This window comes from Tinamus guttatus, unplaced genomic scaffold (genome assembly GCF_059628265.1).
Source record: "Tinamus guttatus ecotype Peru unplaced genomic scaffold, ASM5962826v1 Tinamus_guttatus_pri_ptg000269l, whole genome shotgun sequence".
In the NCBI taxonomy this organism is placed as follows: Eukaryota; Metazoa; Chordata; class Aves; order Tinamiformes; family Tinamidae; genus Tinamus; species Tinamus guttatus.
Window position 1 is genome coordinate 390,342 of NW_028288803.1, and position 17,630 is coordinate 407,971.

At 37.1% G+C, this 17,630-nt stretch overlaps 1 protein-coding gene across 4 annotated transcripts in view; it reads right to left on the bottom strand.

The window, feature by feature from the left end:
- Positions 1-17,630, bottom strand: part of RALYL (RALY RNA binding protein like) — a 348,258-nt gene that overhangs the window by 19,532 nt on the left and 311,096 nt on the right. For 2 of the 4 annotated variants that reach the window (XM_088527230.1, XM_010214060.2), the window contains 4 exons: positions 16,826-16,989; positions 16,149-16,229; positions 8,126-8,239; positions 4,211-4,389 (listed from right to left, as the gene is read on the bottom strand). In XM_088527230.1, coding sequence (XP_088383356.1) covers positions 4,211-4,389; positions 8,126-8,239; positions 16,149-16,229; positions 16,826-16,989 — 538 coding nt within the window. The remainder of the gene's footprint in view (positions 1-4,210; positions 4,390-8,125; positions 8,240-16,148; positions 16,230-16,825; positions 16,990-17,630) is intronic. The other 2 variants (XM_088527231.1, XM_088527232.1) reach the window with 2 other exon arrangements.

Here is a 17,630-nt window from a genome sequence, read left to right on the forward strand (position 1 = left end):
AGAATAGACAGTTTCACAATAGGAAGGGATAGAAGGATTTTTAATTCACTGAAGTGAGTAATTCTTCAATGCAGAGAAAGGAAAGTAAGTCTGACTCCTGGGACTTTGGTGAAAGCCTGTATAACTAACTAGTGGATCTTTCATGTGAAAGGAGTGAGGGAAATGGATCTGAGCTTTTCATTTGGTTCAGCTACCTCTCATGTGTGCTTAGGTGACATGAACCAGAGTAAGCCCAAGGGCTACATTCCAAGTTAGTGATTATTTTACAAATACAGCTGCAATACGCTGTTGCAGTCCCTTGTGCAATAGGCAGTGGGATGCAGATATGGGAGGAGTGGGTGAAAGGCATATTACAGTATTTGCATTTAGGAAATTGAAGTCAGCTCTTTGAATCCATCAGTCTTGCCTTGCATATCTCTATGTATCTAGATCATATATTTGAAATAATCATTTAGAAAATTCTTCAGTTTATCAATGCAGTAAATGTGTGGGGGAATTGTTCTCTTAAAAAGATCCTCAAGCTGGAGCATCTGCAGCACTGGAGATGTTTATTAAAACACATTCTAAAGAAAGATTTAGTGGGAAAGGAATTTCTCCAAGGGATGAAATCTGATGCATAGAGCAGATACCTCAAATGCAGCATGTCTTTAAATAGGGTTTTGATGGGCAATCAGATTATTGTGGCAAAACAAATATTCACACTTCAGCTGAACCATAATAATTGTCTAAGGCATGTCTTCAGTCCATGCAAAATGGTAATGCAGGCTTGAGGACCTTCCTGATCTAAACTGTAGATGGAGAAGTATTCAGGTATTGAATGTGGTGGTTTTTGCATGTGCAGCTAGACAGGCAAATGAAAAGGCTAAAGCCTCTTTAAATCCATGCCTGATTCAATTCAGATTGCAGGCTAAACTACTTTGCATTTCTTTATAGTTGGTCTAGGCTGAAGCAGGCGTGAGGAGAGCTGCCATCACTCAGTTATTGTGCAGCAACCTGTTCCTACAAATAGACTGAATGTGAATTTGGAGAGCTGATCGTACTGTCTAAACTCACAGTATACATTCTGTTAGATACTAAGGAGTTCTTTCACAATTTAGAACTAAAGAGATAGAAATACATTCATTTTGAGATCTCTAGTCCAAAGATGCAGATCTACATGGATGGTTTCAAAAAATCCATTCTGGAAGATTCTGGATTCTGGCAGCTTGGCTGTCTTCACTGAACAGCTGCCTTTACCAACAAGCCTTTGGGATGCTGGTCACAAGGGAAGTCATGGCTAAATCTGAATCACTGTAAGAAAGGTTAAGGTCTAAATTTGTGTGTGTGTATAATTGTTTTCTCCTTGTCATAATACTTTTTAAATTAAGAAACTGTAAAAAAAAATTAAAGGCAGTAGGATTTCTTTCCTCTCAAAAACATTTCTTTTTCAAAAAAAAATGCAATTGATTTTGGATACAGACTTCAGAACACTAGTTCTCCACATGTAAAATACCTGTTTTATTTGTTCCATTGTTCTTAGTGCTGAAAAAGAACACTCATGTCTTTTACTATATAGATTTTTTTTCATCTTCATTCTACCTACATCCTCTAGCCTCTGTATTTGGGAAATATTATAGCTTTCATTAAAGGATGTCCTTTGAAAATATATTCTTACTGTGAATCTAAGCTTATGTTTTCACATATGGAAAGTTGTCCTGATTGTTTAACACAAAACTTTTCATGCTCTAAAAAATACTTTTCTCAAATAAGATGCAGCTTGCTTCATTTTGAAGTGATGCATTTTCTATCAGTAAAATCTTCAATGTTGCTAAAGAACTTGGAGGACATGATTGCTTGGAGCTCCTTGGTGAAAATTGTACAGAAAAGTTGAACCATGCAATCTATAGGTGCCAGTCTGTGTAAAACACCCATTGCCTGAGATGTCTTTGAAGCAATACTTTGTAAAGTATTACAAAGATGTTTATCCCATCCACAGAACTTTTTTGTTCACTGATCTCTCTAAATGTTACGAAAGAAATACACTATTCCCATTGTAAAATACATGTAAAACCTGAACATCAGGTTTTAAATGTGCAATGCTGCCAGCATCTTGGCTACAGGGTCTCAGTGTCTGGGAAAGAGGAAGATAAAGCCGTGGTGCATGAGCTGCTCAGCTGTTGCTGCTCTACCACTGAGACAGGCTGATTGTGACTGGGATTGGCACAGCAGCTCTTTTCCCTGCCTACCTCTGTGACAGGCTGGGAGTTGTCTAGAGGAATATAATTCATAAACACAAAAGCACAAGACAAAGGACTTTCTGTACTCTCTATGTGCAGCAAGCTACCTCCTCCAGGCACTTACAGGGCACTTAGAGATTAAAATGCCTTTCTAACTTGAAAGCAGCATGCTGTAAATGTGGCCATGGTGATTCCAGGCTTTTGCTGGTAATTAAGTCTTGTGTGCTGCATTCTCTTTAGAAACTTTCCTGCTTAGACCTTTGCCCATGTTTTGATATACAGAAGCTTCATTATATAGATATACGCCAAATATGTCATATTCACAGCATGAAACAACATCACTGAACAATCACAGGCTAATCTGGGGATAATGTCCCCAAATACTTATTTGTAGTAGAGAGTCTGGCACACCATAAATGCCAAAGCTAAACAGTGATCACCCTTATGGCTAGTATCACTTCAGGAGACCAGATATTTGTCATGATGGGATATTGTATTTACAGTTATTTATTCATTATAAAATTTCAACTTCCAGCAAATTCAGAATTACCTGCTAAAAGAGGTCCATAATGCCTGTACATGTGAACCTGTTCCTTTGAGAGAAACTACCGCCTGCTCTGCTAGAAAATGTAAGGAGATTGAACTTCCTCTGAGCATAACACCTACTCAGCATTTAGAAATTCAGGTGGACCTCATGCTGGCTGAAGAAATGTAAACCCTCAAATTAGTAGTGGTTATGCTTCTAGCAAGCAGTACAAAGCAATAATTATTTACATGCACCACTATACCAGGGTTTCTGTTGGTTCAGCTGTGTCCATTGCTGACTGGTTGTTGTTGTCATCACTGACTGATTTCAACTAAACACAGGTTAAAAAGCAAGCAGGGACGGTAGCATTGAGCACTAGAAGTGATTTATGCTCAAAGCAGAAGCATATGAAAATAAAGAAGAGAAGGAGGGAGAAAAAAGGAAATATTATGGAATCGCTGTGCTGTCTAACAATGCTACTGATTTGGAAGGAAGAAAGAAGTGAGAGAGGGAGGGGAGGAAGGACAGAAGGATGGAAGGAGGAATGGAAGGAAGGATGGAGGGAAGAAGGGAAGGAAGGAAGGAAAAAAAAGGAAGGAAGGAAGGAGGGAAGGAAGGAAGGAAGGAGGGAGGGAAGGAAGGAAGGAAGGAAGGAAGGAAGGAAGGAAGGAAGGAAGGAAGGAAGGAAGGAAGGAAGGAAGGAAGGAAGGAAGGAAGGAAGGAAGGAAGGAAGGAAGGAAGGAAGGAAGGAGGGAGGGAGGGAGGGAGGGAGGGAGGGAAGGAAGGAAGGAAGGAAGGAAGGAAGGAAGGAAGGAAGGAAGGAAGGAAGGAAGGAAGGAAGGGAGGGAGGAAGGAAGGAAGGAAGGAAGGAGGGAGGGAGGGAGGGAGGGAGGAAGAGAAATGATATCTGACTTTCAGAATCATTTTAAATGTTTCTCTAGAATAATTTGGAAATGTCCCAATACGATAGAGATTTCATAAATGGTTCAGGCTCAAGATGAAAACCTCTCAGATACATGCTTCTTAGGGCAAAATCCTTCTTCTGTCAAAAATACATGTAGCTGTACAGCCTGCAGAAGATGCACATGCAGACCTGGAATTACTGAGTGCTACTTGGTTGCTAATAGAAAGGTTCTTTTTGCTCTGGTGAAAAAAAAAACATCATCATGCTTTCCTTTCTCATCTGCATTACTAAAAGTAAAATAATAGATGAAAAAAATCCCATTTTTATCCCATTTCCTTTCTAAAAGCACTAAGTTTAGCAATAATATTTTTGCTTGTTTATACAAAAAGGGCCATATTATTTATTCTTTGAAGCCTTAGTAGGTACTACAGTGTATGAAGAATGCAGGACTAGGTGCTAATTACGGAACATCAAAGGTGCTGCTGTTAGCTTTTCTGTTAGCCCAGATTTTCTGTGGTTACTTGTATCAACTGTATGGACAGACATGGCATGGTTATTCCTTACCAGCTCATTGCTGCCATCCTCCTCAAAATCCTCCTCTATCCCATCAGTCATCTCTTCTCCATCCCCATCTGCATCTGGCCCTCCTTCAATTGGATCTTCTGTAGAGTTATCTGCATTCTCTGATATGCATTCCTCTTGAATCAAATCAGCATTATCTTCCATTTGTTTCTTTTGAGCTTCTGTAAGGAAAACATATTCTATAGAGATTCAGTAACCTTTCCTCTTGGTGGAAAAAGCAGTGTTCTAAGGAAGAAATCTAAACTTCCCATCTCTAGATGAAGCAGTTTTATGAAAATTAGTGTGTTAGTATTTACCAGGCAAATATGATCAAAATCCTTGTTTTAAATAATTAATGCATAAATCAACACTATCATGCTCATCCTTTCCATGCGGCAGGTGAAGGCTTGCTTTACTGGAGGGATCTTGCTTTTTGATTCCCTGGACTTTGATTTGCTGTGAGAATCCAATCTGCAAAATCACCATAAATTTACTTATCAACGGCCAATGAGCAGTACATAAGTCTCTATGCTCTGAGAAGCGGATGGCTGTTAATTGCCAATAAGGGAACAAGGTTTTTCATAAATTTGCTGTGAATATCTCTCAATAGCCATACAGATGATCAACAGATTCTTCCAGTCACCTTTTTACTAAGCTAAAGTAACAGTGTTCTCCCCATTTGTATAATGTGCTGAGGCAACTGGAGAATGCCCCTCTCATTACTCAAATATAGGGTTTTCTGCAACTTCTGCGAAGCAAGGAAAACAAAAAACATTTCTATTTCTGTAGAGACCCATAGGATCTGTTCTGCTTGCTTTACCCCAAATGGCTGTGTTGCTGTGATTATGTATTGCGAGACTCCTGTATATCTGCAGGAGTTTCATCACACAAGCTGAAATACAGAGGAATATTGAGAGAGACAGACTGGCTGGAAGAATGGTTGAGGGATCAGAATCTTATTCCTATCTACATATGAAGTTTAGATGGAAATCCTTTTTTAACCAGAATGACGTTGGCCAGAAAATTATTTGTATGTACGTGGAATCCCAGAGTACCAGAGGTTTTTTGTTTTGTTTTGTTTTGTTTTTGTTTTTTTTTTGTTTGTTTTTTGTTTGTTTTCTTCCCATGACAATGCCCATTAATGATCAGATGTATTTAACAAAAACCTTTCTTTATTAGGTTGACTCTTCTATAACACTAGCTGATACATCACCTATCTTGTTGAACAGTCAATGAATCTGCAAATAGCCTGTGAAGCTGAAAATTTTTCAGCTTTATGAATGTATTTTTTATTACTTAAGATTATTAGCTGCTGCATCCAATATTCAAATTTTCCTCACACTTTTCTATATCATAGTCTTAAGCCAAAACAACATTTACTTTTCCTTCTATCTGCACACATTTATCATTTATTTTGCAAATTACTTTAATCTCCTCAGTCTTTCTTAGTCTCTAATCCCTCATTTTCAAATTCATTTACTGAAGATACAGAATAATGAGACTTTTTCCCCATGGTCACATTTTTTTTTTTCCCAGAAAGATTGTTGGACTTAAAGAACTAAAAGTCATCCTAGATCTCTGCTCTGACATTAGTGTGGTTGTCCATAGTGGTAGAAGATTCAGCCCATGGAACCTCAACATCTTTAGGTAACAGTGCAATATAACAATACAATGCTAGGACATTGACATCAGCTTTTTCTTCACCAGCAGACACCTTGGGCTAACATTACCAATATTATTCTTTGGTGCATGACCCATTATTATCATGTTACTTGCCTAACTGCACAAGGAACAAAGGTTTAGTCAGCTACGTCTACTATCTCTTACCCCACCTCAAGCCACTTATGAGAATAACTCAGCTGTAGTTGTGAATGTGAATTTCCTTAGTGAAATCTAAAATACTAGATGAGCATCTGACTCTTTGGGGCTTCTCTGAGAAGATAAATTTAAGATTTCTTTTAAGCACCATTTGTAAAGATCTTCATCTCTGATATTACAGTGAGTGTGTTCTCCTAATGCAATCATATCACATCAGAACAACTTCTTATCCCTGGCTTTCTGATCCAGATTTTTACAAACATTATATTCCTATTCCTACCAATATCATATGCACAGGAAATTGTTCTACTAAGCCACAATAGTTATTTGCTAATCCAAGGAAATTCTGTTTCCAGAATTTGCAACTCTTTATTAAAAAGTGATACTCAGCTACCTCCCGTATTTGTTGACCATGGAGTTCTATCCTAAAACTGTAACATACATTATATAGGTTTCTTGTTCAAAGATTTAAAAGAGAAATGCTCTGTTTCTCAATATAAAGTGTGAAATTAACATTCTTTTACTTTTATGTTCTCTTATCTATAGCCATCCTACTGAAATAGTCAGGGGTTGATAACCATAAAAATAATATCAGCCAGTATGGCAAGAAAATTTTAATCAACCTATAGAAAAATAACTGAAGTATGTACTTAGCTTGTCTAGCTTTTCTGTTTAACCTGTCACAGTCCTCCAGATATCCAACTTTTAAGATTAATGATTAAATAAATACTCTTGTCAAGAATGATGCAAAATTTAAAAAAAAAGAGTACAAGATGATAGTTTGACTTTTGTATATTTTTCTTAAACAGACAGAGATCCTTTCTCTGATCCCAGTCTTCCTGGTCTTAATGAGACTGCAACCTTTGACAGAGAAATGTGAGAAATAATATTGCCAATCAATAGAGAAGGAACAAAATCATCATACATATGATTCTGTAAATTAAATAGTTTAGCTGTTCATATAGCTTTATTTTATATAAAGTATTTATCTGAAGAAATACTCATCTGTGGACTCATCACCCAGGCTGCATTGCCCTTTTGATCAATGTGTGGGACTCAAATGGGAATCCAGAGTTACTGACACTTCTGGGGTATTTTTTTCCTCACACTCTTCAATGAGAAGAAAAGAAAATGGGGCATAGGTTTTGCACATGTTGTTTAAAAACATCAACAGTTTGAAACTACATTTTAATGTCTAAGGAGACTGTTCATTGCTCATCTTCAAATGATAAAGAAGTATGATTCAATACAAATCAACATTTTCCTCTTTGAGAAGATTTCTATTTAAACTAGTTCACTAGAATCCTTTAACAAAAAGTGCAAATTGGATATCAAAGTACAATGACATGCAGGTCGTTTTACATAGCAATAGATTTTACATAAAAGCTTGATGAAGTAGGGATGTGCCATCTCAAAGCATCTCAGTGCCCATGTGATTCAATTACATCATCATTGATTATGCCAACTTTTATATAATTAACATAAAATACAAAATAGAATATAAGGAATACATAAGGTGTAGTTCTTAAAAGAGAGAATCATACTCTGATTTACCATAGACTTAGAAAAAACATCCAAACGATTTTATGAGATAAACTGGAGTTCTATAACAGCTAAGGAGATGTTGACTTAACAAATGATTATAAACAAATGGTAGAATATTTTAAAACCTTCTTTGACTTTTTTTTTTTATTTGTTGAAGGCAAAGTATTTTTTTCTGGAATGTTACAGCTTGGTAAGTGTTGAAGGAGAAAGGGATCAGGAAGGGAAGAGGGCCATTGCATCTTGCCCAAACTATATTTCTTCATACGGACCACCTAATAATTCTATAATTCTTAATGTAGAAAGTACAAGTATTCTAACAGTCAGCAAACTTCATCTTAATTCTGTTAAGTCAAAAATATTTCAAATGTTTAATTTCTGAACATAGTAGAAAATATCTTTGTTTTTCTTTTCTTTCTTTGTTTTTATTTTTTCTACTGGGCCCACATTATGTAGAGATCTACTGGAAGGCTTCTGTTCTCTCTCTGATTTGTCTGCTTGACTGAATAACTATGCTCTAGTTTAATACATGTGACTACAATATTTTTTTTTACCTACCTGCCTCAGCTTTTTGCTGTTTTTCAATCTTTTCCAGTCTCCCTAGCAAGGAGTCAATTTTTGTTTTGATTTGGGTTAATTCCTTCTTGATTGTTTGCAACTCATCTGATTTCACTGTGGAAAGAGAACAAAGACACAGAGAAATGAAAGAAATTACATTTGTACTCCTTCGTGAATCAACAGAACATGTTATTTTTCCTTTTCTGTGTACTATGAAAAGGCTTTGCCTCATTTCTCTTTGTTTTTAGAGAATTATTATTTAAAACTAACTTTGTTAGTTACAAATACTGAATCCCAGAATATCATAGCCCTATTTACAGGGGTTTACTTGAGGGGTATTACTCTGTAAATAATAATTTCAGGTGAACTTCTAAAGGGAAATCTTAATACATCCAAGTACCTTTTAGTGACAAACAACCTATAATGATGTAATGATTTCAACATGACAGACAAGTCACTGACTTGTAATGCTGTTTTTCTGGTCTATTTTTTAATAATAAAAGCAAGAATAAAAAGATCCGTAGCAGTAGAAGTAGGTATTTTTCAACAACAGAGAGTGGTAACATAAATCCTAGAGAAGCCAGGAAGGTAATGTTATTTTCTAGTCAATAACTTCATTATAAGTGTTTAAAAATATTACTTTAAAAGTTTTCAATTCTAGCTATATATCTGTACTTTTTCCAGAAGTAGATAATACATGAAAATATTTCTTTTCATGATCACATTTGGGGACTACAGAATCACAGAATGGTTGGAAGGGACCTCTAGAGATCATCTAGTCCAACATCCCAGCTCAAGCAGCGATACCTAGACCATGTGGCACAGCATTGCATTCGGGTGGTTTTTGAAGATCTCCAGAGAAGATCTCCAGAGAAGGAGATTCCACAACCTTTCTGGGTAGCCTGTTCCAGGGCTCTGTCACCCTCACAGGAAAGAAGTTTTCCTCAGATGGGGATGGAACTTCCTGCATTTTAGTTTATACCCATTATCGCTTGTTTTGTCACTGGCCACCAACGAGAAGAGCTTGGCCCCAACCTCTTTACATTCTCCTCTCAGGTATTTGTACATATTGATCAGGTTTCCTCTCAATCTTCTCTTCTGCAGGCTAAACAGGCCTAGCTCATTTAGTCTTTCCTCATAAGATAGATGTTTGAGTCCTTTAATCATCTTTGTTGCTCTACACTGGGCTCTCTCTAGAAGTTCCTTCTTGTACTGGGGACCCCAGAATTGCACACAATATTCCAGGTAGGGCCTCACCAGATCACCTACCAGCACATGCTGGCAACACACTTCCCCATGCAGCCCAGGATCCTATCGGACTTCTTAGACACAAGGGCATATTTCCAGCTCAGAGTTAACTTGTCAACCAGAGCTTCCAAATCCGTCTCCACAGAGCTTCTTTTCCAGGTGGTCAATCTCTGATCTGGACTGGTGCCAGGGGTAGTTCCTCCCTAGGTGCAGGACCCTGCACTGGTCCTTGTTGTTCCTCTCCGCCCACCTCTCCAATCTGTCTAGGTCTCCCTGAATGGCAGCCCAGCCCCCTTGGGTGATGGGCACTCCACACAGTTTTGTATCATCTGCAAACTTGCTCTGGGTGCACTCTGTCCCCTCACCCAAGTCACTGATGAATAGGTTGAACAGCGCTGAACCCAGTACCAACCCCTGGGGAACACCACTGGCCATAGGCCTCCGACTAGATTCAATAGCATTTATCACAACGCTCTGAGCACTGCCATCCAGACAGTTTTCAATCCACCTCGCTGTCCACTCATTTAATCCACACTTCCAGAGCTTCTCTATGAGGGTGCTGTGGGAGACGGCATCAGAAGCCTTGCTGAAGTCAGGTAGACAACATTCACTGCTCTCCCCTCATCCAACCAGTCATTCATCCCATTGCAGAAGGTTATCACATTTGTTAAAAATGACTTTCCGTGGATAGAGCTAGCTCCACCTGGTTCATTAGTAAGGAGTGTGTGTCTGCTTCTAAACCATCTTTAATGTAAGCTTAGATGACATTCATTGACTTTGAAACTAATTTTGTTTTTAATTTTACAGTTTGGGCTATGTACACTGTAGTTATAACAACTCCACTAAGATTGCCTGTTACATGTGACTATGATTTTTAATCACATGCTTATATTGAGAAGTTGTGCATCTCACATTATCATTGGTTGAAACCTCTGATCTCATCTGAAACAAATGGTAGGTTCTATACAACTATGGTTAAAAGTGACCTTCATGCTATTCTCTCATATTGGATAGAATTATTCAGTATATTTATAGACCAAGGTCTTAAAATGTTCTCAGAGAAATAACGGGTCACTGTCCAATCCTCCAGATCTATAATAAAATGTTAAGATTCTGACAACTGTATATTTAGAAGGTTACTGCTTCCCTTGGGGCCATGATTCGTCCATCCTGTAGTACAGAAGCAGCACAAATTTCAAGGTGAAATAGTGTGAATCTCTCCAACAGGGAGTGCTAAGTGTCTGCCCACTATGAAGCCAGATGGCAACAGATCTTATGCAGTCAAGCTGTTTTATTAAAGATGTTCCCTCGACTGGCATTGCAGTTCAAACTTCAAACTTCAGAGGTGACACCACCAGGACCTAATGGTCCCAACTTGAAATACAAAGCAGAATACATTTGCACTTCTCAGTTTGTCAAGGAAACAGGCATATATATAGGGCTACCATTCAACTCAGGCCAAAGCTTCTGCAAAGGCCTTGCCTGTGCTACTCCACTGAGAAATCAATTTGGGAAGAAGACTGGACTAAAGGGAAGACAGATGCAATGATGTAGTATCAACAGCTATGAACTACTTACATGCTTTATTGCTACCAGTGTTCCCTTCAGGTTCCCCCCATGCCAAAATTATTTGCTTAAAATTTGTGCAATATTTTTGTGCATTTTTTTTCAAAAAATCTGCACAAGTTCTCCATTTCAAACTTGTAATAGTGCAATTATCCATGTTGTTCATCCTCTTAATTTGCAGGGCATTGTGCAAGTCTTCAAGATCAGTGTCATTGGAGAAATTCCACTTGATAACATTTCACGGAGTATCTCTTTAGTAGGCAGAGGTTACTAAAGACAAATTGATATAGAACAAGACCTAGAACTTCAAGCTCCATAGAGACTTCACTGACTTTTTAAAAAGAAACACATTTTTTTGATGAAATTCAGTTGTTGATTGACTATTAACAGAACTCCTACTAATACACTCTGAACACGGGACCTCTTCACCTCTAAAGAAAAGTGAAAGAATTACCCTCAGGTGTACTTCAATCTGAGGCTGACAATGGCCTATCACTGTAATGCATCCATGGAAAAGAAAATAGCAAATGCTTTGTTTCTAAAGAGGGGGAGCATTGTACAAGCACCTGGTGATAGCTCACCTGGAATAACATGTACAGTTTGAACCATTGAATTCTAGTGGGAAAGTAGATGGAAGGGGCATGAGATGCATGCAAAGTTTGAAGGATGGAAGACTTTTGCTTCTTTAACATAGAGAGAAGAGGCTGGAAGAAAATTAAAATTTTAAGCTAAAACAATGTTGTTCATGTGGATATGCACAAATCAGAAACAAATTTAAGCTGGAGTTTGAAGAAGCAGAAATAGAAAAACCCAAACCCTAACCAGGTTTAATATGGAGTTTATTATCTTTGTGAAAAGAATAAGATAGTGTGGCAACTTGCAATAGCATGAAGTACATTTGTTGGCCCTTCACTCTTCTTGCTGTAATTGTAAAAGCATTCAAGAATTCATCCTTTATGTAAGCATCTAGTGTCAAAGGAGACAAGCTGCACACAAGAACCAACTCAAAACAAGACATTTAAAATTGATGTTAATCACATTTATAGAAAAGGAAGTACCATTGTTGAATTACATTATTTCAGAATTCTTTTTTTCTGCCATAACTACAAATTGCTGCCCATGAATCATGGTTCAGATATCTTTGAAAAGAAATGCCATGTATTTTTATCTAAATGTTTCCAGCTCAATATCAAATATTTTATCATATTATATTAATTTAAATTTCACTACAAAATGGGTTTGCTGATGATGTTAAGATAAATTCATTTAAAGGCATAATTCAGTATGTATTTTAATTTCTTAACTACCTATTCCCTACCCATTCACACAAAGGATTAAAAAAATGATTGGCATTTCCCCCTGTTTACAGCAGTATAAAAAAGAAATAGCACAATTCAAGAACTTTAGTTTCTATTTTGTCAGAAAAAAACATGATTTTTTCCAGTGCTAAATGGCAATCTGCATCTGCTGCTTCATACCATTAACATGGAAAACTACCATGTGTAGTTTCCAAGCTAATCTCTTCAGTTTTATGAGTTCCTCCTAATGATGTGTAAAGTTTATTTTTTCTAGTCTTTAGAGTTAAAAAAATAGAAGAAATATGTGGTCAATTAATCATAGAACATTATAAATTCAGAAAAGAAGTCAAATCCTCCTGATTTATTTTTGTTTTAAAAGCAAACTTAGAACATATATTACTACTTCTTCTTAGAAGAAGAATTTACTGCAGTGAAAACCAGACATTATATCTGCAGATGTACTCTTCAGTAAGCAAGATATTACATTTTGGTATTGTATTTTTTAACTTCTTTGCTGTATGCCACAACAAGCTTCTTTCTTTGGATTGCTGCTTTTTTTTCAGGGAAAAAAAAATCCTCTGGTCCAGATCCTTAATAATTCCACAGATGAGTCTTCTGTGCTCTGAATGTTCTGACTCCTTGTATATATATGGGTTCATTTCCTGGGTCCAGAGTGATTGTGAACAGCTGTGTGAATAGTTATGCTTAAGAGATTTCTACCTAAGTCTGAAAAGTATATTAGGGAATATGCTCTCATGAGAGCTTTGCCAATTGAGGATGAAATCTTTCAAGCATAGGCAATATCATTTTGACATAGTTAATTCTCAATTTGAGATTAAGCCTGTATATGGCCTTGAATTTCATTAAAACCAAAATAACTTATTTCTCACAAACTATGTTTCTCCTTATTGAAGAGAGGCTTTACTTAACTTGCAATAAATTGCAGTTCTAATCAACAGTGAATTAGTTCAAAGGGTTCAAATTAGCAATTCAAAAAAGAGGGACAAGAAAATATTAAATTGCTTAATCCTACAAATCAGTACAACAAACTTTCCAAGTAAAATGGCGAAAGAAGCAACTGAACACACATTCTCTGTTTTCCAGCTTGCAGACCCTAAGGGAATGGCTTGGTTATTTCTCTGATAAACGTCTTACAATAAGCTGATTACATTTCTGTCCAAGCCAACAAAATCATGTTTCTACCTTTATGTTGGGCTGGTTGGACTTAATAAAAAGGGAAGTAATTCTATGGGGAAATCAAGCATGAAGGTCTGTATACTGTGTGTTTCCTTCCTCTTAAAGAAAAAAAAATTATTTTCAGGTGTGCTGCATGCAAAAGAATATTTTCTGAAGCTTATTCCTCCATGGGTAAACATAACAGACGTCAAAAAAGAGGGCCTGCATCTTTTAGTGGTGCGACTTGCAGCTCTTCCTTCAGCAGAAAGAAATGAACCAAAAAAATATTCTTATCGCCTGGAGACTGATATTGTAGAATTCACATGACCCCTGAATGCATAAAATTGCCTGTTGAAGGATGCTTACACCAAGGCACAGCATTGTATTGGTTATATTGTTAATTAGTATATTCGAATTGCTTATGAAAGCTCTTCTATTAAACAATTTACATGTTCTGCACAATTTCTGTGTTATTAAGGCAGTGTGACTGGAGATCTCACAGCATGCAACTATGAGTCATCATACTTGGACTAGGGTTGAATTCTATACTAAGCACTACTTAATTCTTGAAATGGTACTGTAAAATATTTTACGAAATGAAGAATATATAATAATGTGGTGACTGTCCTGAGGAGTGGATTTCTCTGTGTTCCCATTCACTGCAATGAAATACAGATTTCTGTGTGAGGGAATTCCTTGTGCTAAATTTCTCTGCTTTCTCTAGTTCTAACTTATTCTGGTAAAGACATATAAAAAAATAAAACATCACCTAAAATAGTTTATCTTACCAAGGCAAAGTGAGTCTGAAAAAGCACCGACTTCTTAGGTACACTTCTAGGAGTAGTGAATTGAATGCAACTATACACTAACTTTTCATATGAATTAAACAACAGTAAAGGGTGAACTGGAGGATATCTACTGAATAAGTCTACAACGGTACATATTTATTAAAGCTTAGATTCCCTATGAGAGAGCCAAAGACTCAAGAATTGCAAAAGACTAGCAAAGTAATTTAAATTCTAAATCTACTAAAACTGAGTCCTAGGTCATATGTTTTCCTTTAAATCAATACTAGGAATCTTAATTCATTATTTAAAATATTTGAGGAGAAAAAGAGTGACTATGGACAAAGAAATTTGTTTAAGATTTGTGTATGAAAATGATGTAGATTCAAGTTAACCTTCCAGAAAGCAAAGATGATAGAACTCCCAGAAAGTATGAGCCAGATTCTTAATAGGAAACCTAGATGTATATGATTTCTTGAGTACTAGGTACCAAAGTTCCTATTCTTGCTAATTGTGATCAAGCCAATTCATTCACTGGAACCTCAAATCATACTGGAGGGTGAATTGACTCTCCAGCCTAAAGGTGCCTCTTTCAACAGAAACTGAATCATCATCTAGGATCCAAAGACTAAGTAATCCAGTCCATTGATTAATTGGAGTTTAGACATGTAGTGCACATACAGCCTCCAAAACATCATATCAACGTTAATACTTTTGTTTAGTACTTGTAGTACTTGTCTACCTAAAAAGTTAGTTTGAAGTTGACAAACTTCATTGTATCTTTGCAAGAACAAAAGGCTTTTGCCATTTTTTTTTATTTTAATACTCAGAAGTTTTACTCAACTATGTTTTTTTCAATAAGCTAAATGTGGTGAACATATACAAAGCCACACTTTAAGGCAGAAGTTGTTAGCCTGTGATCCTTGAGCGGGATGCAGCTTGCAAAGCCAATGAAAATGACATGACAGTAGGGAATCCTACCATTTTCCTACACCTGCTGGTACAGTGTGGAAGTCTATGTATGTTGGCCAAAAGTCATAGTTATGAATGAAAGTAAGATACCAGTAAACTGTACTACCAGTTCCCTAGATTATAACATCCAGATCAGTCCAGTCATGTGCAATATCACAGTGAAAGAAAAGGGAGGTCATGCTGTCCATCAAAGAAATTGCTCTAGATCCTCCCCTCCCAATGGTTCTATAAGGTGTGTTATTTTAATCATGACAGTCTTTATTAGCCACAGGAAGACTTCTGGTATGGCTTGAAGGTGAAGGAAGTTGAACTAGATCTGGCAGATCTAGATCTTTATCCATTGTCCTGAGGCTTTCTTCTGAAATCTTTTCAGCTCGTTTTAACGTCCTTCATGCTTTGTGGGCAGAAGATCTGGACATAGCTTTCCAGAAGCAGGGTCATGTACAGAGTAAACAATTTTCCTTCAAGATATATAGTTTTATATCCATAAGTTCTGTACATTATTCTGCTACATTATGAGTTAATGTTCAAATAACTTTCCAGCCTGAATCCCAGGCCCTCAAGAGTGCCCGTTTCCCAGAACATGACCCTTCCAAGGAATCATCTGAGTTCTTTTTCCTTGAAATACAATGTTATCTTTTGTTATCTTTTATCACACTTCTTTTTTTTTTCCTGTCACATATATTTATTACAAGTTTTCATTCAAGAACTTGCCATCAATAAATGCAATGCAGATCCTAGTGAGCTCACTAGATAATCATCTTTGTTAGATGCTAGCATATGAGATTTGGACAGCTTGTTCAAACAGAGTATAAAATCATCTTATAACATATTTAGCCCATTTTACAGTTAGTTATAGCGTTGGTGGATTCACTCGCTCCATGCCTTCTGTAAAAGAGTGAGGTGTTTTGCTGAGCAGTCTGGTACTACAAACATCTTTTCACAGTCCCTTCACCCTCTCTGATATTCGATCCCTACCTGATCTTTCTCTTCCTCTTCCAGAGATGCTCGCAAGGACAGTTTCACTCCACATAAGGGGCAAGGGAAGACATGTGGGTGCTGAAAGATGCATGGAGAGGAAGATGAAGTTTCTGGGAAATACTATGGGGTGAGGAGTTTGGTGAGCATGGAGAAGGGAATACCTATTGTTTATCAGCTATTATAAGGCCAATTATATAAAAGTTGGTCAGCCCCTCCAGCCCTGATTTACTTTCCATTGAGAAGACACAAAGGAAGTTTAAGTCTGTCTGTTTTCAAAGAATCCACAAAAAAACAACCCACACAACTCCCTTATCCCCCAAAAAAGAGATAAACAAACTTCCACTGGATTGAAAACAATCCTCAAGCTTCCACTGAGAGCAGCACCCCTCAGCTTTTCTGTAGTTTAGTTTATTAACAATGACTTATTGTCATCAGTTTGCAAGACCTCATTGTGCATAAGCTAACTCAGGATGCTAGGAGAATTTAAACAGGAGGCTGAGGAATGAAGTAGCTCAAATGTTATTGAATGAATGGCCTTTAACCTGGTGCTCTTTGACTTGCAGGAAAATTATGGCAGCTTTTGTAACCAGCAGAGCTATAATTCAGACTGTCTCCTTTTGAGGAAGTTATTAGGAACACCGTTTCAATAAAATCCAATGATACGAACAACTCACATTTGGATCCTGAGGAGGAAGCCCCGCTTGATGTGGATCGTGATGCTCCTTTCATGGAAAATACCCCTTTGCCTCTGCGAGTTGTTGTCACAGCCACACGAGGACGCTTCAGTGGTATCACTGCACGGGGTGGTGGGGGGACACGGCCATGGTAATCAAACAATCTAGAGAAGATGAAGTCAGTTGAACTACATAACACCTTCTGTGATTTCATGTCATGGAAAGCTTGCCAACTAAATTTTCATGTTTCCTTTGAGAAAATTACTCTTTGAAACCATAATCACTTTATATCACAGGCAAATTAGATTTCAAGGACCTGTGCACAATAAGTACCGTATTCTGATTTCAGTCACAACCTAGTGCATAACTCAGATTTTGCATAGTTTAAATGAGGGTTGCTTTACAGGACTCTGTTAATAGTAGCATGGAAAATTCATACTCTGCTTCCACAGGTCCACATCAGTTCATTTCACACAAGTAACAGAAGTACACAAGTAACACAACATTTTGTTGTGGTGACATTTCAGTTCATTTACTACATGTGTGGCTTATTCTAGTTTTCTGTCTTCTATCAGTACAGATAGAAAAATAAATGAACTTTTCTGAAGCCAACCATCACCATAAAGAAACACTTTGCAGTTTGTAAAACAGCAAAAATATCTTTCTAATGTGGGAGTTGTACATTAGATTAGAAAGATTAGAAAGAGGCCACGGAAAAGAGGTTCCATCATATATTCTCTTAATTGACCTATCTAGAATCACTGAAGTACTTAATTAAGATTAATATAAATAGACTGAGAGCCTT